Here is a 22307-nt window from a genome sequence, read left to right on the forward strand (position 1 = left end):
ATCCAAGGCACAAACCTGCATGACCCCTCTGGTCTTAGGCCTAGGCTGCTTTGCCGTGCTGTTCCCAAGGCACTTGCTCCATTTGTAGAGAAGACCCTGTTCCTATCTGGAGACAGCAGACCATACCATCCAAGGACAGTAGACATCCAGGAAGCACCATGGCACTAATTCCTGTCTGTCCTGTCTGTCTTTCCATCCTAGGATAGACCCTAAGGCAAGGGAGAAGGAAGGGTGTAGGCCTTGCTCCCAGCACTGCCTCCTGTGTGGTCTGTGAGCATCTGAGGCAACAGTGGGCCTGTGTATGTATTGGCTTGTAGGTTTGCACACCTGTGTGGGTGTGTGCATCCATGATACATTTACATGTGTGTGCAACTGCATGTGTGTATGCATTTGTAGAATACTCTCAGCAATGCAGGGACTTTCTGAAAAACCACCCAGAATGCATCTGCTTAGCTCCCTCCATACAGGTAACCCTGGGATCTGGGTTTCACAGGTAAACTCAGAGGTTTGGGCACTTTCCCAAGGCTGCACCTCCTGACTGGTCTGTTGTCAGAGCTTTATTCTCAACTGCAGTCTTCCACCTGGTGGGGCCAAGAGGCACCATGACTCATTTCCCCTGCTCATCCCCGTTTCTCTAATGAGCTTGCTCATTTCTCTCTTTCCCTGGTTCTCCTATCCTGTTCCATGTTCTGTCTCCCCACACAGGAGCACAGGAGACAGGCCATCATGCCCAGCAGAGGCCAAGCCCTGGCTGACACAGTGCTGCCACCTCTTTGTGGGGCTCCATGGCTACTGCCCTCTGCCTTTCCTGACATGGGCCTGCAGAACCTCAGTCAGAAGATTTTGGCTGCCAACCATGGCTGTGCCACACTCTGGCCCTTGACTGGCTTTTCTAGAGAGTCCCTCAGAAGGAGTATTCCCATTCATTGCATCTCTGGCTGGGACAGGGCTCAACATTCCTGCTCATGGATGGGTGTGCTCATGTTCCATCCATGGGCTCTTGTGGCCCTGCAGGTTCCCGCTGGTATGTTCCTGATGGCTGGTTCTCAGATGGTTTGAAGCAGCTTCTTTCCTCCATACTCTTTGCTTTTCTTTCCAGCTTTCTGTCAGTGGCTGATTTGATCCTTTCCCTGACATGATCTAAGTAACTGATAAATTATTAAAACATCCTGGGTATAATGCCTGGTGAGGCCCTGGACTTGGAGGGGACTGGGACCTGTTTGTGCACCTCTGGAGCTCCAGAGTTCTTACCAGGCTTCACTGACATGCTGCACCCCAGTCCCTAGTGAGCACCTGACCTGCAGCAGTGCCAAGTGCAGGAGCCACCTTCTGGCTGCTGCTTCCACACTTCTGGGGTCCTAGCCTGGGGTGTGAGGACAGGCTTTGCAAAGCTTCTTTGGTATCTATGACCCCAAGTCTAAAGATCCTGGCAAAACACTGGCCAAGGAAGAAGTGGCACAGATGCTAAGGTCAGAGTCAGTGTGTCCCTACTGAAGCCCAGTGGCCATGTGCTGCAGCCTCCCCAGTACTGCTGGCCAGGCTAGCCTGGGCCCCTTCCCTCCTGAGGCTAGGTGCAGAGCTGGCCTGAAGCTTAGGTCACCTGGTGCTGCTCTTCTGAGGCCACACTCAGGTTCTCAGAGTGCCTCGTGCTTGGAGGCCTCACCCATTCTCACACTCACACCTCTCTGAAGTCACTGCTTGGTCCAGGTAAGGCAAGGACTGCTGGGTGCCCACTGGGGCTGTCTCCCCTCTTCTCTGAGCTGACTGGTTCAGAAAGCCCTCTGTGCTGGTTGGTCTCACTCTCCCCGCCCCCGCAGCCTCTCCCTTTCTGTTCCCTTGCTGTACAGACCCTTTCCCAAGGACTCTTCAGTGGACTTCATGGACCCAAAGCTTTCTGTGGCCTTTTCGTGCCTGCTGCTGACCCTTTTGGCAAACCCTCATGTGGCTGTCTTAACCCAGATTTGAGAAGAGGTCCACTAAGTCCTTGCCTGAGGGAAGAACTGGGTCATGGGGCCAAAGGCCATGATGCTACTTTCAAGCCAATGTCCCCCCCAGACATCCTGATGTCCTCCTTGCTGGAGTGCTAGGCTGTTCTGCTAGGTGGTGGTCCACCATTGCGCAATGCTGGGCTGTGCTACAGCTGGGCTCCCTGCTGAGGGCTTGCCAACTGTCGTTGAGCTGGAGGGCAGTTTCAGGCCGTTTCCTCTGGCCACTACCGTCTGCATGAGGAGTAGGCTCCTCCTTGCGTGTTCTTATTGCTGCCTCCTGGTGAGTAGTCCTTCCCTGTCTGATCACAGGCCTGCCACAGGAGCTGGCATTCTCATGGTCTTCAGGGTAGGCTACGGGGGTGCCTCCCTGGGTCTCTGTTCTCAGCGTGCTACGAGGGGTTCCTGCCTGGGCCGCAGGATAGGATAGGGAGGGTGCCATTGTTTTCCTGTCCCTCACAGGCTCTGATCTCTGTCCCATTCCAGGCCCATGTGCTTTGTGAAGCAGCTTGAGGTCCCTCCTTATGGGAGCTACCGGCCCAACGTGGCTCCTGCCACACCGAGGGCCAACTTGGCCAAGGAGCTAGAGAAGTTCTCCAAGGTCACCTTTGATTACGCAAGTTTTGACGCTCAGGTTTTTGGCAAACGTATGCTTGCCCCAAAGATTCAGACCAGCGAAACCTCACCCAAAGCCTTCCAATGTAAGTTGGGGAGAATCATTCTTGTCTTTCTTCCTGCATTGCTTTTGGGAGGGTGGGCCCAGTGTTCTGAGGAGCTAGAAGGGACTAAGATGGAAGTCCGAGGTGTTGGATGCCCTGGGGTAACTGCTATGGCTTCCTTGAGGCCCACGTCTCTCCATGTGCTTCTGGGGACCTTACATGTTTCCTAAGTATCTGTGAAGCAAAACCAGGTTCTTTATGGGTGTATGTCCAGAAACTTAAGAATAACTTCACTGACATGGCTCACCCTGAGAGGGCCCCTTTCCCAATGCAGTGGGGAGTTTACTCCTAGCAATGCCACTGGGGAGGGTCAGACTGTGGGAGGGACAGGACTTTTACCCTGGCAGGAAGCCACTTGCTTTCTTGTACAGGGACCATCTCATTGGAAACGCTGTTTATGGCATCAGCAACATTTGTATTATTGATAAAAATCGTTCCTGCATAACTTTTAGAACAACCTCCCATCTTTTCTTTTTCTTCATTGCACTGATTTACCAGTGTTGGAAATGATGCAAGGTGGAAAAGCACACAGTACACCTGTGACTAGGGTTCGTGCCTCCCGGTGGGTGTGGGGCAGCTCAAGAGGAGTTCACTGCTGCTCCTGAGTTGCCCCTGGAAGAACCTCCTGGGTGGGAGGCTCTTCCTCCCTGTAGCAGAGAGAGCCTGTGCCCCAGGCCTGGGCCTGTGTGCCTGCAGGCTACTCAGGGCCCTCCAGGAGCGTTTCACTAGCCAGAGCTGGGAACACTGGTGTTTTTGGTTGCTCGGTGTCACGCAGAAGAGCATTTCTGGGAGAAGACATTTCATTCCCTCATTTGTGTTGTCTGGTCCCTAATGCTGCTTTGTTAAGGCAGGAGCTACTAACTAGGCATGCAAAGTCAGCTGAGATGTGGTAATACCTTCTGATGCCATGTGACAAAATGTTCCCCAGGAGTGACATTGCAAACACCCTCTCCACAGAACTCTCCAGTCTCTCACCAGGCATTTGCTAATGGACATATCATTTTTTGCTTGGAACACCAGGGCTGCTGGGATGTCTTTGGACAGTTTTGTTCTTTCTGCTTAGATCTTGGTCAGGGCAGAAATGAGAGGTCTCTTCAGGGCTGAGGGGGGGCGCATTGGAGGGGTAAACAGCTGTGCCCAAGCCCACATTGCAGTGGCTGTGCTTTGACCCCAGCACACCCCGTGTGTTTGCTATCTCTGTCCCTGTCTAAGTCAGCGGTGTTGTTCCCTTTTTGCAGCCAAACCTTCCCCAAAGGCCTCCTCCCCTGAGGCACAGCCCCCCAGTAGTTATGTGAGGAGCACCCCACCCTCTTCTGCAGGCTTCGACTACTCACACGACGCTGAGGCTGCGCACATGGCTGCCACTGCCATCCTGAACCTCTCCACCCGCTGCTGGGAGATGCCAGAGAACCTCAGCACCAAGCCACAGGACCTACCCAGCAAGGTGGGCATGCTCTCTGCAGTCTCCCAGGAGGGGTGAGTGGGTGGGACTGCAGCCAGGCCCACCCACTCCCTGCAGGAGACGCTTCCAGGAATAGCTAGGGTCTAGTTGGCAATTCTCATACTTAACTTTACTCCTGGCCTTGGAGGGGCCTACTCTTGCAGGACCTCTCTTGTAGTGAGGATGCAGCAGCTGGTGTGAGGAGGGTTGACTCTCACGTGTATTTTTCACCTTCCAACCTAGTCTGTGGACATTGAGGTGGATGAAAATGGAACACTGGACTTGAGCATGCACAAGCGCCGCCAGCGGGAGGGAGCTTTCCCGAGCAGCAGCAGCTGCAGCAGCAGCCCTGGTGTCAAGTCTCCGGACACCTCCCAGCGCCAGAGCAGCACCAGTGCTCCCAGCAGCTCCATGACCTCGCCCCAGTCCAGCCAGGCCTCCCGTCAGGATGAGTGGGACCGGCCCCTAGACTACACTAAGCCCAGCCGTCTGCGAGAAGAGGAGCCTGACGAGGTAGGTGTGGGGCAGGCCGACACAAGAGGGTGATCAGGTGAAGCAGCTGCTCACTTCCTAGTGGCTGTACCTCTTGGCTCTGGTAGGACTTTTGGGCAGCTGGGACTCAGGGATTGCCCTCCAGGAAGGGTTTCTCCTGCTTAGCCATTTCAACATTGTCCATCGACAGAAGTGGTCTTCTCACCTTGCAGAATGCATGGTCAGCACCAATGGGAATGATCCTGGAGTGTGGGGAGGAGAGGGCATTATTTCAGGTTCCATGGGGCTGATTTGGAGAAAGCTCAGGTTTCTTTGGTTTTGTGAGCCTCCCACCCACCTGAAAAACACATCACTATCCAGACAGGGTCTCAGCTACTGGGTCCCTTGGGCCAAGATAGTGAGTGACTTCCGCCTCATATCCCCCTTGTATGTGAGGCCTCCATGGTGGGCAGTGGCCTGAGTCCCCAAGACCAGTACTAACCTGCTCAAGCATTGGTGTTGGAGCTGTGGGAACTTCCCTTTCCAATCGTCCTATCTATCTGACATGTAAGATGAAGAGCCCTGGACATGGGCTCACTGGGGCTTTTCCCCTAGGAGAGGCCCTCCCAAGGAACTGGACAGCTCCAAGGACACATAGGGTCCAGGCAGCATGAGGCCTGTAGGCTCCCCATACTTCTCTCTTTTCCAGACTCCTCTGGCAGGGATCCCAGAGGGATCTGCAGGGGATGGAGCCAAGTGCCCAAGGAGGCATGGGGAGGTGTGGTAAGGCCCCCTCCTGGCCCATCCCCAATGTGAGCCAGGCTCCTCATTTGACCCGTGGGTGGGACTCAGGATCACCCCATTTTATAGAGGGATAGACTGGGCTCCCTGACCAGGTCACGTTGCCCTCATCAGATGTCAGGTCCTGGAGGAGGTGGCACAGGCTGAGTCCCCATTGGAGGGAACTGCACCTGGGACTGCATCTGCCTGGTCATCGAAGGCCGATTTCCTCCCCGGGGGGGCAGGAGCCCTGCCTGGTGGCCTGTAGTATTCCCACTACCAGCTCTTATCTGGAGGTCTAGAAGCTTCTGCACTCACACCCTACTCCCAGGACTCCACCTCCCACAAGCCCATGGCCTGACTTACCAGCCAGCTGCCTTCTGGGCCCAGTGAGTTGGTGTTCTGGGCCCTCCTCTGCCCCTTTCTTGGCCTCTGCTCAGTGCTGGTCTCTCCAGGCTGCTTTGGTCCCCCTCTTCTCTTAACACATATTTTTGGGTCATATCTTTACCTCCAGGAGTAAGTGACCATTTATAGGGTGACTCTGTTTCAGAGGTCCTAAGTTCCCCCCACTGAAGCCTGTCTCACAGTGGTGGCCAATCATCTACTCTGCATCAAGTAGCCTTGGCTCATCCCCAAACTCTGCCTCTTCCCCCACCCACCTCCTAAGGAACAGGTCACCCCCAGAAGCGCCTCCTGAGTCAAGCCCTTCTGTCCCTCCATCTCTGTCCTGGATTCCTGACTCAGACCCTCCTGCCAGCCCTGCCTGAGGTCCCACACTGCCATAGCAGCCCATCCTTTCTGTCCCCAGGTACTCTAGTCCACTTGTATCCACGGGGCTCTGGGAAAATCTCTTCCCCTCTATTTCTGGGAGCCCTCACATATCCTGAGGCTGGGCATGTTTGCCAAGGAGCTTCCTCCAACTGGCTAGGGCAAATAAGTTTCTTTCCCTGAGCCTGTTCAGTGGAGCAAAGGCAGCATCAGTCTCTTGACCAGGTCTACTGCCAGTTCCTGAGTTGTCTGGCCCCATGGGTACTTCCTTATTTCTGTCTCTCAGATCTGCAGAAGCAGTGCCTGAACAATTTACTGGGACCCATGGCAAGTGGGTGCCAGCCCTGGAATGGTGTAGCCTTCCTGTGGGACTTTGGCTGTCCCGACCCTGCTGGAGCCCTGTCCTTACTGGGAGGAGCTGTTCCTTGCCCATCTATGTGTTGGTGAACTGTCTTCCAGAGCTCGTATTTAGCTGGTGACTTGTGAAGAACCACACGTGGTGGTGGTGGTGGTGGGGTTACCATGTCATAACAAGTGGTCACCAGTGCAGCTTCCTAACTAGGGTCTGCAACATCTGGGCACCATCCTTGCCCAAGGATTCTTTTCCCAGGTGTTCATACTGTGGGGTGACCTGGTGGAGGTGGCCTGAGGACAGGCAGCACAGAATCCTGAATCTTGTTGTCCAGGAGCTCTGGTGTGGGATGGATGGGTCCAGGCCACAAGATGCCCTCTGTGTTTCCTGGGGGAACTGGGCCTTTTCCCTCCTCCAAAAGGCAAGAATTCCAGGAAATGCCTCGTGGACACTGTCTTGAAAGGTCCCTCTCTCTCACTCACCGGGTTAGGTGCCCGGGGCCTCCCCGCCAGCCGTTAAAACATCTCCCTGCTGGTTTTTTGCAGTCAGAGCCAGCAGCACATTCTTTTGCTTCTTCTGAAGCAGATGACCAGGAGGTGTCAGAAGAGAACTTTGAAGAGCGGAAGTACCCAGGAGAAGTCACCCTGACCAACTTCAAGCTGAAGTTTCTCTCTAAGGACATAAAGAAGGAGCTGCTCACGTAAGCTGTCACACCTGCAGTCTGGGAGGAGCAGGCCTGGTCATCACCTACAGCAGCTGGGTTGTCTCAGTTCAGGGCCTCTCCTGCCTGGCTCCACCACCTTCAGCCAGGCAGCCCTCATGGTGACAGACATTTCCTGTTATTGCTTTGCTGGGCATTAATGTGATCCTCTAAAGCAATTAAGAACAAGGAAGAGTCTTTGGCCAGCCTGCAGAGCAGGACAGAGCAGAGCAGGACGGGGACCAAGGAGTCACGAACAGATACTCCGCAGGAACCCTCGGTGCAACAGAGGCCCAGCCCTCTCTCCACAGCTAGACCCCTGCCTGGGCCCAGAGCACACTGCCTGGTCTCCACCCTCAGCTCTAGCCACTGTTTCACCCAGACTGCCAACCACCTTCTTCCCCTAGAGGATTGTGGGGGGCTGTGCCTGGCACCTGTGCCACAGTGACCCGGTCCTCCTCTCCCCACCCAGAGCCCCACTCATGCCCTTCTGCCTTGGGGCTGACCTTCCCTGGGTGCTGGTCCCAGGTTCTTATCCTTAGGGGAGGACATGCTGCTTCAGGAGCTGAAGCGGGAAGGGCCCTGCCTACGTGTCCAGACATGAGCACACACAGCACATGTGCTAATGCTCAGCACCTGTGCTTCGGAGGCATCTTAACTTCAAGTCCAGCTTTTCCTTCTTGAGTTAAGCTGTGTGGGACAAGCTTCCAGTCTGAGGCGAGGGCTCTCCCCCGGGGGCTGGGGGGCCAGGAGGAGGCCTGGCCACCCACTGCAGCACCTGCAGTGCACGTCGTGCTGGGTTCTGATGCTCTTTTTCCTTTGTCCAGTTGTCCCACCCCTGGCTGTGACGGCAGTGGCCACATCACTGGGAACTATGCCTCCCACCGCAGGTTCGTCCCCTGCTCCTCTGGCCGGGCCGTGGTGCTTTCTGGGGGGTCTTCCTCTTCTCCTTCTCTGCTCCCCCTCTGTGGCTTACCCCGTATCCCATCTCTTCTCTTTCAGCCTCTCTGGTTGCCCTCTTGCTGACAAGAGCCTCAGAAACCTCATGGCTGCCCACTCTGCTGACCTCAAGTATGTTTGCGCTCCCTGACCCCCTGTCTCTTGGGCAGTTCCCTTGCTTTGCTCTTTCCTTCATGAGGCTCCTGCCAAAGTCAGCTCTCTCCAAGATGCCACCTGGGCTGGTCACTGCTCTCCTGGAGTGGGCAGGGGCCATGCCTGAGGAAGGGCTGCTTCTGCCTGGCTGGGGCTGCGCTGCCACCTGTGGCCCTGCTCTGGTACTGCCATTGCTTCTCCCCTGGGCTGGAGCCAGGGCTGACACAGGTTCCAGCACAGTCCTGGCCCCTCCCCAGCCTCTCTGGAGGATCCCACAGGGCTGCCTGGGTCTGCTTTGCCCGTAGCCCTAGAGATCTAGAGAAAGGCCAGAACTGGCTGTGGCTTACAAGTCCTGCCATGACTGGGGGCTGCAGGTTGTGCTGCTCTTGCTGAGTGAAATGGAATCAATGGCGCAAGAGAGCTCCTTGCTTCCTTCTCCTGCAACCCTCAGCTGCTCTGTTCTGTCCCAGCACCTCCCAATGTTTCCCCTCCCTGCTCTTGCCTTCTCTGCTGGCCCCTTTTCTGCTTCTGCACCTCCCTGCCCCTAACACGTGGCAGGACAGGCCCTGTGGGCACCAGCCAGCTGCTTGAGGTGTCCTGCACCCATGAGGCAGGCACCCAGAGGTTTCAAGGCATCTGTCCTCTTGGGATTGGAGTTGGGAACAGTTGTTTCCTTTGGCTCTCAGGCTTTTGGCTGAGCTGTGACATTATAGACCCCATGACCTGATCTGCAGGGACCTCATGCTGGGCCCCAGGGCCGAGTGGAGGCCTGGCAGAAGGAGGTGTCACTCTCATTTCTGTAGTTTTTGTCCCTGGGACTGGCCCACCCTCCTGTGGGCTTTATATTAGGAGGCCCTGAATCCAGGTCAAGACTCCCTTGCTTGGTCTTGGGGCCAGAGAGAAGCTGGACATAGCCTTTGGGATGAGGAGCGGAGTGTGAAGGCTTCAGGAGAGCAGGGCTGGTTTAGGGTAGGACTGGAATCCTGGGTCTCCAGCTCCCACCCTGCAGCCTTGTCTCTAGCCCCTGTGGAGGAGAGTGTCCCACTGGGTTTCCTTCTGAGAGTGAACAGCAGGTGTGCACCTTGGTGGGCTTACACATTTACTCATTAACTCTCTGCCCCACCATTTCTGGGCCTGGAAACCCAAAGTGGGAGCACTAAGTTCTGCAGCCTTGGGGCTCCCACACCACCCATCTCTTGCCATCTTTCTTATATTCTGTTTTCCTTTCCAATTCTGCTTTCTTTTCTCATGATGATGGTTTTCATAGCCTAAGCTAGTCAATGCTCCTGGCTGATGAAGGAAACTCGCATGATCCTCTCAGGAGACAGTTGCTGGAAAGTCAGGGTCCTCCTGAGACTGAGAATCTGTGAACGTTAACACAAAACTTTAGTAGAAATAGCAGCAAAAATTCTCCCTTGTGTGTAATGAGCTGCTCAGCCTCAGCAAGGCATGGGAGGAGGGGGGCTGATGGGCCCCACTCCCCAGAGCTTCTCTTTGCTCTGGAGGTCTTTCTGGGGTGCCATCACCTGTTTCTCTCTGACCACAGTGTGGCCTGGTGATTCTGGGTGGTGGTGGCTGGGTCCTCCATGCCTCTGTTCCCTGGTGCACTCTTTATCCTCCTGAGTGGGTGTTGCTCTGGCAAGGTTGGGGAAGATGAGTCTTTTGGTGGCTTCCCTCTCAACACATGCAAAGACTCTAAGAGGATTTTTCCCCATAAGAGAAGCCCACAGGCACTTGTTCCCCTTTCTGTGTGACTGTGTGCCCGGGAGTTGTGTGTGAGGAGTCCAGGGGGAGCCACACATCTGCAGGGCCTGGGAGGCTCTGCACAGGGCATGGTCACTCCTAAAGCCCTCAGATGGGGTCACAGTATGTGCTGCCCACACAGAACATATCCATCAGGCATGGATTCTTTTGCCCAGACAAGGCAACTGGAGACAAGTGGTGGGAGGGGTGGTGGGGGCTCCAGTTCCTGCGACTGACCCTGTACAGCTCATAGGAGCATATTTAGGACAACTGCCCTTCTGATGCTGTGATCACTGTCTTCTCCTGGACACAACTCTTGGGAAAAGCCATTGTATCAGGCCTCAGCAAGAAGTGCAGGATAGCCCTGCCATGGGTCAAGTACCTGCTTCCCTGTGGGAGTCATGGGCCCAGTTGAGACTCACCAGGACCAATGGGTGTGTCTACACCTCACCACTGGCGCCACTCATCTCTGCCTATAAGCCTGGGTCTGCCACCCTGGCCACCAAGTGACCACCACCATTAGTGTGTACCTGAGGTCTGACAGATGCTTCTCTGGTGCAGAGTGCCAGGAATAGCACTCACCTGGCCTGCAGGCCAGCACCCTCACAAGGGGTGAAGTGCAGAGCAGATCCAAAGGGGAGATAGGCCCACCTGCTGAGTCAGCCCTCCTCCCCATCCTAACACCTGCCAGGGCTAACATTTTATTTTGGTTGTCATTTGGGAGAACATAAGAATATCCATGCTTATAATACTAGGGTGTTATTTTACCATCTTATATGATGTGTTCATCAAACATTTTGGGGTGTATAAAGTTGGACTTCTGTGTTTTGTGTCTTCCCTTCTTACCCTGTGGTAGTAACCAACACAAAGTCACTGGTTACGTGAGTTCCGCACACACTGCACCGGGATCAGTCCTGCAGCAGCCAGATGGCAGGTGCTCAGTGAGCACCCATTGGTTTCCTCAGCCCCAGTGCATTCTCCCTGAGAGCAAGGCCACAGTGCAGCTGGGAGGACAGAGCTGTCTCAGGAGCAAGGTGTGCCCTTTGAGCCCTTGTGTTTAAAGTTAGGGCTCAGGTGCACTCTGGATGCTTCTAGTCTAGATTAGAGCCAGATAAATGGCCAAGCTGGAGTCCATCTTTGCTTTTGGATACAGTGGCCCCCACACCTCCCCTTGGTGCCTGGTGTAGAGCTGGGCCCCTTGGCTTCTCTCCTCAGCCTTCCAGATCACCCCACCCCTGCTCCTGGGCAAATGGGAAAAATGCTAAGGCCTCGAGATGACCCAGCCGATGCCCACTGTTGGCAGAAGCAGGCTGGGTGTGTTGCTGTTAAAGGAGGGCAGCTCCTCGGGGGCCCTGGGCTGGGAAGGCAATATGCTTCCTCAAGGGCCAGGCCTGGAGAGGTGGACACCACCACAGGCTCCATGCTCATCTCACTTTCCCCTTCAGGTGCCCCACACCGGGCTGTGACGGCTCTGGCCATATAACAGGGAACTACGCTTCACATCGGAGGTAAGTTAGGGGCCTGCAGCAGGGTGGGGTATGTGTGGGGTCTCTGTCCTAGACAAATTTCTAAAATTTAGAACAAGGCACTCTTAATGTTGCTACTAATCAGAGCTCTTTTTCGTCTATCTGAATTATTGGTACATCTGGAACCTGGTCAAGTGGCCCCTTGCAGTGTGAGATACAGACAAAGGGTCAAGGTTAGAGGCTCATGAAGATGCTTCCCATTCCTGACTCTATTGCCCTATGCAAAGGCTCTGTGTCCGTGGACTGTGCTCCAAATGACTGATTGACTGATTGATCTGCCCTGGCTTCTTTCTGCCCAGGGGTCCCAGAGCTTGAGGGGACGGGGTGGGGTGGATGGCAAGGGAGCTGCTGTTGTGGGACTGAGGTGACATTTCTCCTCTTTTAAAACCAGCTTGTCAGGCTGCCCACGTGCCAAGAAGAGTGGACTTAAGGTGGCACCCACCAAGGATGACAAGGAGGACCCTGAGCTGATGAAGTATGTTTGGTCATCCTGGCTTCTTCATTGCTGTGCAGAATTGAGATTTTCCTATGTATTACAATTTTAAAAAACCAATCTCATTCTAGATTTCCCTTTCATTGTAACTGATATTCAAACTGATCAATGGCAATCTTCTTTTTATGAAGTGCTCAAACCCAGTGCATCAATGCCTGGGTATTGTAGTGAGGGCACGTGTGACAGTCCCTCTCTGGGCTCAGCTTAGGTTGGAGGTGTTTAATGGGGCAGGCTGAGTGTCCTATCGCCTCGGGCTGGTCACAGGTGCCCATGGGCCTTGCAATCTGCACAACTTTTCTCTGGCAGGAAAAGTCAGATGCAGATTCAGGAGAGGAAGATGGTTAGGGGGCCATCAAGTCTTTGAATCCTGTGTGTTCACCAACCTGCTCACCTGTGCAAAGCCAGGAGTGGGAAAGTCTGGGAGTGTTGAAAGTGGGAATCAGACCCTACTGTGGGGAGGAGAGAAGACATTCTAACCTTAGATGACCCGGGTCCCTGAGGTAGAAAGGCTGCCTGCTCACTGGGCAGAGCGGGGCTCTCCTGTTTTGGGGGGTCTGGCATCATTGCAGGCTTGTTCTCTCTGTAGGGAACTAGTCCCCTGCACTGTCTACTTGCAGGCGGAGGCCATGCTGTGCTGCAGGCTCCAACAGGGGGACTCACTGGCCAACCTGCCAAAGTGGGCAATGGGTCCCTGCCACAGTGGAATGGCTCTGGCTACCTGGTTGATATGAGTCTTGAGGTTGGTTGGTTGGGGCAGGTCCTAAGGGCTCACAGGAAGCAAGCCTGCCCAGGTTGTGTTACTTGCTAGGCTACACGCAACCATGCATCTCACAGAGGGGCACCTGGACCCGAGGTTCCAGTGCTCCTCTTCAGAGCTTGCCCCAGCTATTCCTGAACATTTACTTAGCCACAGAGAAAGGGCCTAAAGCAGTGTCACATCCTTCAGAAGGGGATGCCCCCACCAGCTGCTTGGTCTAGTAAGATGTAGTTACTCAATTATTACAGTAAACAGCCATTTTGACAGTGTGAAATGTGTGGTTGTTAGTATCATAAGTCTGGCATGATAAATGCTTGGGTGGAGAAAAGTACTTTTTCTCCTGAGAGTCCAAGAGCTGCCCGTGACCCTACAAACACATTGCTTTTATATATTCAGCAAAGACCCTGCTGGCAGGGGTATCACAAATGAGTTGTGCTGCATTTGCAAATGATTAAAATCAAGATCAGCATTTTTCAAATTAACTGGGAAAAATGATCTTCCTCCTTCTAATGTGCTATCAACTTTGCTTTTTAAAAAGCAAGAGTGCTGCAGCCAAGTGGAGCTTGTGACCTTTAGAAACTGTCCAGCATTTGCAGGATGGACGGTTCCACAGCACGTCCATTTCATAGGGCCTCCCCTCAGCCATAAACCTTAACCATATTTATAATTAACCACCATCTTTTAGTAAATGCAGACCAAAGCAGAAACTTTAATGGATGCACCATGTCCTGCTGAGAGAAGAGATTTTGTTAGCAGGCATGAGCCGTGGTTTTGCAAGGCTGTGGAGGAAGAGCTCCAATTTATGTTTGCCTGTTGGAAGATAAGTCTTGTCAGCACTTTGTGGTGAATCCCAGTTGCCACCACTTTATAACTGGTCAAGAAGTTGACAGCTGTTCCAGTGTGGGGGTCAGGAGCTGCTCACTCTGCCCACCTGGAGGAGGTCTGTGCCACCAGCCACACTGCATCTGACTTGTGAAGTGTTCTCTGGTCCCTGATGTCTTGGCTCCATTTCTCATGTCACCACATGCAGTTACTGGGCCCCACCATCTACTCCAAGAAACCAACTCACCTGAGAAGCATGGAAACCCTCTGGCTCAGTGCCCCACGTATTTCTCTACACAAAGTCGCGTGATGTCTGTGAAGATTTGATACCAGGTTTTAAGAGAAAGAAATCATGCCTGAAATAACCCTCATGAATGCCATTCTAGGGAGAGTTAGAGTTTTGCAACAAAGTGGTTAGAAAGAATCCAGACTGAACTGCATGGAGCAACTGAAACACACCTTCATTTGGTCCCTGGATCTTGTGAGGCTAGGTACTTGTCAGTTGCCTCCTCTTGGCCCAAGCCCTCAACCTCAGTCTTGGCCAGGCCAGGCCAGGCATCCTCAGGCCCTATGGCTGGGAGGCATCCAGGTTTGAGGGGCTGAACATTAAATGTGAACCCCCACCAAAGCCCTCCTGGGAGCCCTGGGCAGAGCCCCTGCTCTAGACTAGAAGCTGAGATGTCCTTTCACCGGCCCAGTGGACATCCTGCACTGTCTTACGCTGGGCGGCCAGATGAGTGAGAAGGGGGGGAGAGGCAAGAGACGGGCAGTGTGGACAGAAGAGGAAGAAGAACCCTAGAGAAGATGGCTGGGAAGTGGTCTACATGTGTGGCCTTTGAGATGAGGCCACAAGTGTGGGACAAGGCCCTGGAACTTCCCTCCCTAGCGGCCCTGGGAGGCAGTGAGCTCCTCCTGGGTAATGCTGCCCCGTGCCGTGCCCTCCCCGCTCCCCCCTGCCTCCTGACTTCTCTGTGCCCCAAGACCACCACAAAGCAGGGCAGTGATGCCTCTTGGGTCCTGAACCCTTTCAAGCATTCTCACACACTGTGAGTGAGTGACAGACCATCAGGATGAACTTTGTTGGTGGGAGAAAACTGAGAACTGTCAGGTTGAGAATCTGGTCTGGGTCAGCTGTTGGTCTCCGGGTGACTGGTCCCCTAAATCTCCCTGGTCCACATCCCTCCCTGAGGTGTGAGGACAGACACTCAGACAGGGTCCCACATGTTGTGCCTGGGGCATTTTTCATTCTGTACTTACGTGATTTACATAAAGGTTTCTGCTCCTCTCCTTGAGCACCTGGAGCAAAGGAAAAGCCACTCTGGGGCAGCCGCAGGCAAGACCATTATGGGATATCTGAGCTTGTGTTTCCAGGACAACCATGGATGCCATGCCTGCCTCAGTGATGGCAGGCCCCTGCTACCCCTGGCTGTCCTCCTGATTTGCAGCCAAGCAGGGGCTCTGAGGCCAAGAGAGAGAGGGAAGGCAGGCCCTGTGGCCTTCGATTCTTACCTGGAAGGCCAGGCTCTTCCCTAGGCTCCAGGACTCTGCTGTCCTCCTGCCTCACTTAGGAGCTGGTGGGTCTCCAAGTTCCCCCTACACCAGTGCCTCTGTGGTCACCTCAGCCTTTTTATGTCCAGGTGCCCGGTTCCAGGCTGTGTGGGGCTTGGTCACATCAGTGGCAAATATGCCTCTCACAGAAGTGCATCTGGCTGCCCTCTGGCCGCCCGGAGGCAGAAAGAGGGCTCCCTCAATGGCTCGTCCTTCTCCTGGAAGGCGCTGAAGAACGAGGGGCCAACTTGCCCCACCCCAGGCTGTGATGGCTCTGGCCATGCCAACGGGAGCTTCCTCACCCACCGGAGGTAACTGCCCCACACTCTGCCTCTGTGTCAGCAATCAGGAGCTCTGGTGTTGGGCCGCGACAGGCTCCTGGGGGGAGGGAGAAAGGCTCACTGTGGCCAGTAGCTCCCTGAGGAAGAAGGAGGTCATACGGGCAGCTGCCCAGGGGAAGCCCACAGAGGCTCTGTTGGTGCCGTGGCATTCATGTTGCTTTCCACTTGTGTCTGCTTTGGTAGCTGCTCTCCAGGCCCGAGGGAGTCTCCCTAGGCTGGAGTCACACTCACACAGGCCACGCCTGAGAAAATTCTCTTTCAGGCTGTCAACTTTCAGGAAAAAGTCTCTCCTATCCTGCCCCCTTCACTGGGGCCCCTCATCTGAACTTTGGGCAGAGACCCTGCTCTTCAGGGATCGGGTGACTAGACCCCTTCTTGCCTGGGCCATGGGCCTGGGTAGTGCTCTTGTTCTCACCTGCCTGAGGGACGGGGCCTTGCTCCATCGCCTTTCCTTCCTGTCTGTGCTGGTGCCACAGTGGCGGCTGAGGAGCAGGGGTCAGTGACTAGTCCTGTTACACGTCCCTTCCCTGCCCTTCCACTTCTCCCTCCACTTCCCTTCCTTCTCTCCTTCCTTCCTTCCTCCTTCTGCAAGGTTGATTAACGTATTCATCCAACAAAAGCCTTTACTAAGAGCCCATCTTGCTCCAAGGCCTGGTGATAGAGCAGAGGCTGAAGGACAGCCAGCTCTTTCCCTTTCAGAGTTTTGGGCAGGGTGAGTGGGGAAACAGACTGAGGAGACAGAGGAGTAAGTGACCTCGGATGAAGGGTGGTCGTCAGGGCTCTGGGGACAACATCGGAGAAGGTGGGAAAGAGGTCTCTGAGAGGGATCCAGGAACTCACTCCAGCTGACTAAAGGTCAGACCCCTGGCATGGCTGGAGCTGGGGAGGGCCTGTCTGTTGGACCAGGTCGGAGTCGGGTGAGGAAGAGACAGAAAGTCCTAAGCTAGGGTCTCTGTGAGTGAGGTGACCTGGTTAGGGGCAGAGCAGAGATCAGTCTCACTCGGGCCACAGGCCACAGGGAGAGTCCAAGAAGGCCCAAGAAGAGGCTGCTGGGCTGGTGTACAGAGGGGTTCCTGAGCACTTCCTCAGCCTTCAGTCTTGATGTGGATGGTTATTAGACTCCTAGGCCAGAGAGCCAACTCTGGAGTCCTAACAGAGTAGGTCTAGCTACTCATCTGGAAGAAAACAAACAAAAGTCATGGTGAGAAGTAGGAAACGAGTCGAATCAGTGTAGTCATGTTGCAAAGAATGAGACCTGCCTTCAGGGACGCTAACATGGACTTCAGGTGTGAGCAGGAAGAACTGGGCCAGGAGCTAAAGATGTGAATGATCAAGCAGTCTCCATCAAGCTGCGGTCTGGTTCTGGACAGCTTCAGCTCTGGGGAAGCCTCATTCTTGAGGGGCAGTTTGACTCCCACTGTGAGAGGACTGACCCTGCTTAGGGGGCAGTCGCGTCATAGGGCAATCTGACTGCAAACTTCTGCTTGGTAAAAAGCAGAACGTTGAAAAAAAAAAGCTGGTCATTGACAATCTATTTTAAATACCTTAGTTATTCTTATCTTGGGGTCCTCAGTCTTGAAGGGGGAGGGGAGTAATGGGTTAAATGAATTAGGGCTGATCAACCTTAAGTTACCAGTTTTTCGACGAACACTCAGGTTAACATGCTAGGTGTAGAACTGAGCAGGAATCCAAACCCAAGTTTAAGGTAATAAAGGAGATATAGATAAAAAATTAAGACAGCTGCCAAGCTCCGTCCTGCTTTTCACTGCTCACTGGGCATTTGCAGGCATAAGTAAAGGATCTGTTTTCCAACACAAACAGCCTACGTCCCTGTTGTAGATGGGTCACTGCGTGAACCTGAAATCAGGCCTGATGACCCACAATTCTTATGTATCTCTGTGTGAACATCTCTGTCCAAGAAGTCATCAGTGTCATGGAACCACACCTTGGAGGCTCTGTTGGGTAGAGTCAGCTGCAAGGGTTCCTCTGGGAAGTCAGACCTGAAAGGTGCCAGCAAGTAGGTCTTGAGGCCCTCAGGCCCCAGAGGAAGCAGTGCCTGGGAGCAGTCATGCTCCGAGTCACACTACTCATGGGGTCAGCTGTTACTGTGCCAGAGAAGATACATCCTGGCCCCTGCCTTGCCTGGACTGTTACCTCTTACTCCCTAGGAGGGCAGGAAGCTGATGCCGGGCAGTTCTGCCAAAGAGAGGACCTCAGGGTTGTCTGACTGAGATGGAGCTTGTCTTAGACCATTCACAGTGTATGACTCTGGATTGACTCAAGAATTGTGTCCCTGGGATGGTCATGGTGTGTGACCCTGGGCTGTTTCTTGGTGTGTGACCCTGAGATGGTCAGTAATGAATGACATCTGCTTCTAGTTTGTCTGGCTGTCCCAGAGCAACCTTTGCTGGAAAGAAGGGAAAACTCTCAGGGGACGAGGTTCTCAGCCCCAAATTCAAGACCAGTGATGGTAAGGATGCCCTTTGGAGCTCTCCCTGGGGAGGGAGTAGGGAGGCCAACCTCTTCAGGAATAGTCATGGTAGATAAAGCCTTGTCCTGAGCTGTCAGGCCTGCTAATGCTTCTGAAGTTCTCAATGCCCATGTCTGGACTCCCTTGGCCTTCACTTGAGTGGTCATGCCTGCTCTGACCTGGGGCTTTGGTGATCACTGGCATCAGAGAGCCCTCTTCAGCACCAGAAGCTATGTCCATGGGGTTGTGGATGTGGAAAGAGACTCATTTCTGAATACACCTCTCCTTTTGTCTCAGTGGTTAGAACCTGCAAATAGACCTAGGCCTTCCCACCAGGGCCCAGGCCAGTAGGCAAAACAACTGTCATCTCATTGCCAAGACAGGTTTCCGAGAGGGAAATGTGGGATCCCAGCCCAAGAGAGATGAGCTTAAGGGCCATGTGGGGACCTCTGCTCCACCAAGAAAGCAGGCCCCTTGCACCCTACTTGTTGTCTGGGCCTGAGGTCAGGCTACATTTGAGGTTTCTTTTTGGGATAGTGCTGGAGAATGACGAGGAGATCAAGCAGCTGAACCAGGAGATCCGAGACCTGAACGAGTCCAACTCGGAGATGGAAGCTGCCATGGTACAGCTACAGTCCCAGGTGGGTGCTGTTGCTCCTGCCTGTCTCTGCCCTTCCACAGTTCATCCTGGAGATGGCATAGTGTCCATCAATGCTGTCTGAGCTGAGCTGGTTGAGAGCCCAGTGCCTGGCATGCAGGGATACTTAGTGTGGGCTGGCTGGCTGCCACCCACTACCTGGCAGTGCTGGTACTGTTTCACTCCTGGGGCCTTGGGTCCCATTGGTGCTAGTCATCCTCCCGGATCAGTCTCAGGGTGAGTGGTCCTTCAGCATTAGTACATTATGAGGAATATTGCCCTGTTGGAGTTTCTGGTCTCATTAGTACTGGCAGCCTTGAGCATGGTGCTTGGCCTGAACTGAAGCCAGACTCCCCAGCACAGCCACCCATTGACAGACTGGCCTCTACACCTCCACCTTTTTGTTCCTGTTTCTTTCTCAGTGGGATGGGGTTCAGAGTGGGTCCTGCTCTGTTTGGTTGTTGTTCAAGGATTCACTGCTCTGAGGAGGGCTTTGCCTGAGCAGAGCACACATGCCTCTGAGCCCAGCGGTTGCTGAGTGCTATTGGCTGAGTCATGGCATCGCTTAGAGTCCCCTAGTGAGCACTTGTGATCGGAAGAAAGCAGTGAAGGCCTTATTTTGAAAACAAGAACATATCTCACCCTTGGGCTGCTGATTGGGTCACAGCAGAGCTGGTGGCATGGGAGGAGTGTCCCATAGTGGCTGGGGGTACAAAGGGACAAGAAGGTGACCTCCCCCTACAGGGAATGTAGGAGGAACTCCTTCAAGGCAGAAGGGACAATGAGAAGATGGGAAGATGCAAGGCCCCTTCTTATAGGCAGCCCTGTCTGACCTGCTCCAGCCCCAGGTGTCTTGTTGCTCAGCTCATTTCTCTGCTGGTTCTGGAGCCTGAATGAAAACAGCATCAGCCATGGAGCTCAGAAAGGATTTCCACTGTGTCCTGCCCCTGTCAGTGCTGAGCCCTCCAGTTCATAGGCAGTGACAATGGCGTGCAGGGCCCCTGGTGGGCCTTTCCTGTCCCCTAGTGGCAGTGTCCTTGGGGCAGTGACTCTTATTTCTCATTATTTGTCAAGCCCACCTTTTCTTTTCTTTTTAGAGTTATACTTAGGTTCATTTTGAGAAACTCAAACATTCATGAAAATTGATTTCTGCCTCTTTTTCCCTCCTGCCCCCCTCCTCTCTCCCATTCTCCTTCCTCTATTAGATTTCCTTTTGCTTGTCTGTTAATTTGTAATTGATTGCTTCTTTATGTTATCCTATCCTTTCCTCCCCTTTATTTTGCTCTAGCTTCCACATATGAGAGAAAATGTTCCACCTTTGAGTTTCTGAGTTGGGCTAATTTCACTTAGCATGCTATTCTCCATTTCCATCCCTTTACTGGAAAATGCTAGGATTACATCCTTTTTTAATGGCAAGTAGAACTCCACTGTATACATATTCCACAATTTCTTAATCCATTCATCTGTTGATATGCATCTGGCTTGATTCTATGATTTAGCTATTGTGAATTGTGCTATTATAAACACTGATGTGGCTGTATTGCTGTAGTATGCAAAATTTAGATCTTTTGGGAAAACACCAAGGAGTGGGATAGCTGGGTCTTGTGGGTAGTTCCATCCACAGTATTTCTAGGACTCTCCATACTTCTTTCTAGAGGGCAAAACCTACCTTTTATGAGGCAGACCTATAGTAGTTCCTGCCTGTAGTCCCAGCTACTCAGGAGGCTGAGGTGGGAGGATCTCATGAGTCTCCCACCAGTTTGAGACAGCTTGGGCAACACAGTGAGACCCCATATAAAAACAAAACAAACCTGTTTGTTTCAAAGACAAGTTGTTACATTTTACTAGCCTTATTTTGGAAGGTGTGTGCTGCCCCTTTGAAGGAAGTTGGTGGATTGTGCTCACTGTAGAATGCAAAGGAAAGGCGCCTTCCCCCTTCCCCAGTCCTTTAAAGCCACACTTGTCACCAGGTGATAGGACTCGCTGGGTGCTACCTGCAGTCTCCCACAGGGACCTTCCTATCTCTGCTGAAGATGATCCTCAATTGAGCTAAGCCTCTGCTCTGGGGCTCCATGGAGATATCCAGACAGGCTTGGGCTGTCCCTCGATATCAGAGACCTGGGGGCCCTGTGCAGACTCATGGCTGAGGTATAGCAAGCAAGGAAGGGGCCACCCTTGTTCTTCACCTGCAGAAGACTTGCTTGGGAGCCTGTGGAGGCAGTTGGTTGGTCTTTTGGTGAGGGGAATATCCAGAGGCATCCTGATACCCCATCCTGGGGTGGGTGCAGGCATTCACAACTTAGAGACAGGACTGGGAAGCTTGGTGAGGTGAGACACATAGCTGGGGTAGCTGAGATGAGCACAGGGTGCTTCTGTCCTGTGCCCTTGCCCCATCCTTAGCACAGCACCATGGCCACATGTAGCTCCTGGCCACACACAGCCCCACATCAATGCCTGACCTCCCTGAGCACAGGCTGTTTACGGAGGGCTCTGCCTCTTGTGCCCAGGGGCAGGGCCAGCGATTCCCTAGAGGTGGGGCCCCATGGGGAAGCAGGTGCCTACTTCTCCCCCACCCCTGGGCTCGTCCTCAGATCTCCTCCATGGAGAAGAACTTGAAGAGCATTGAGGAGGAGAACAAGCTCATCGAGGAGCAGAATGAAGCCCTGTTTCTGGAGCTGTCCGGCCTGAGCCAGGCTCTCATCCAAAGTCTCGCCAACATCCGCCTTCCCCACCTGGTATGCAACTCTGCTTCACTGCCTGGGCCTTCAGGGAAGGGCGGCTGGCCCCTCACCCCTCTGCTTCTGGGCCCTGCTCTTGTGGCCCACCGGAACCAGTTGTCAGCTGCAGAATTCTTACTTTCCTGAGCAGCCTGTGAATCTGGGGCAGGAGGGTCTGTGGCAGAGGGTCTTGTCACTGGGGTCGCTGCAAACAGAAACCCTGGTGGGCTTTCTAGGATGGGGTAGCCACCAGCGTTGCCTCTGGTCATATGGGACTGGTTTCTGCTACATGGGGCCCACTGTATAGATGGACTTGCTAACCTAGTTCTGTTCTCTAGGAGCCAATATGTGAACAGAATTTTGACGCCTATGTGAGCACCCTCACCGACATGTACTCCAATCAGGACTGCTACCAGAATCCTGAGAACAAGGGCCTCCTGGAGAGCATCAAGCAGGCCGTGAGGGGCATCCAGGTCTAGGCCGCGATGCTTGGAGGAGCACCCCGCCCTGGCTCCTGTGTTTACCTCCCTTACCCTGCCCTCGCAGTGGGTCCCTAACTCACAGTGACTTCTAGTTGGCAGCCTGGGTGCAGCCTTGGGCGGGTTCATCCAAAGGGGTGCCTGGAAATCCTGTCGCTGGGGCCGAGGCTTCCCCATGCAAGTGCCTGGGGAAGCTGGAGAGTTACAAAGTGATTTATTTTTGTTTTCTGAAAGAAATCTGAAGAGCAGCTCAAAGACTCCAGTGGAAGCTCATGGACAAGGTTCTCAGGGAAGTTTTGGAGTTTGCAACCACAGTATTCTTTGTCTGTAGAGACTGGGAGGGTAGTGTGGGCTCCGTGGGCCAGTGTCTCAGCCCAGAGGACATGGCTGGAGCTGTGTGTCTGTTCTCAGTGAGGGCCCTTGTGGCAAGTGTGTTTTCTGTTTTCATTTAGTTCAGCTTTGTGTT

General features: G+C 53.7%; 1 protein-coding gene across 2 annotated transcripts in view; it reads left to right on the forward strand.

Moving 5' to 3' along the window:
* Positions 1 to 21841, forward strand: part of Myt1 (myelin transcription factor 1) — a 34055-nt gene extending 12214 nt beyond the window's left edge. For both annotated transcript variants that reach the window (XM_076849264.1, XM_076849265.1), the window contains 13 exons: positions 2472 to 2686; positions 4024 to 4148; positions 4389 to 4658; positions 7062 to 7216; positions 8044 to 8106; positions 8219 to 8287; positions 11497 to 11559; positions 11969 to 12052; positions 15287 to 15508; positions 17917 to 18008; positions 18546 to 18649; positions 21237 to 21380; positions 21701 to 21841. In XM_076849264.1, the coding sequence (XP_076705379.1) occupies positions 2472 to 2686; positions 4024 to 4148; positions 4389 to 4658; positions 7062 to 7216; positions 8044 to 8106; positions 8219 to 8287; positions 11497 to 11559; positions 11969 to 12052; positions 15287 to 15508; positions 17917 to 18008; positions 18546 to 18649; positions 21237 to 21380; positions 21701 to 21841 (1747 nt within the window). The remainder of the gene's footprint in view (positions 1 to 2471; positions 2687 to 4023; positions 4149 to 4388; positions 4659 to 7061; positions 7217 to 8043; positions 8107 to 8218; positions 8288 to 11496; positions 11560 to 11968; positions 12053 to 15286; positions 15509 to 17916; positions 18009 to 18545; positions 18650 to 21236; positions 21381 to 21700) is intronic.
* The last annotated feature ends 466 nt before the right edge of the window (positions 21842 to 22307 follow it).

The sequence above is a fragment of the Callospermophilus lateralis genome, chromosome 3 (assembly GCF_048772815.1).
Source record: "Callospermophilus lateralis isolate mCalLat2 chromosome 3, mCalLat2.hap1, whole genome shotgun sequence".
Lineage (NCBI taxonomy): Eukaryota > Metazoa > Chordata > Mammalia > Rodentia > Sciuridae > Callospermophilus > Callospermophilus lateralis.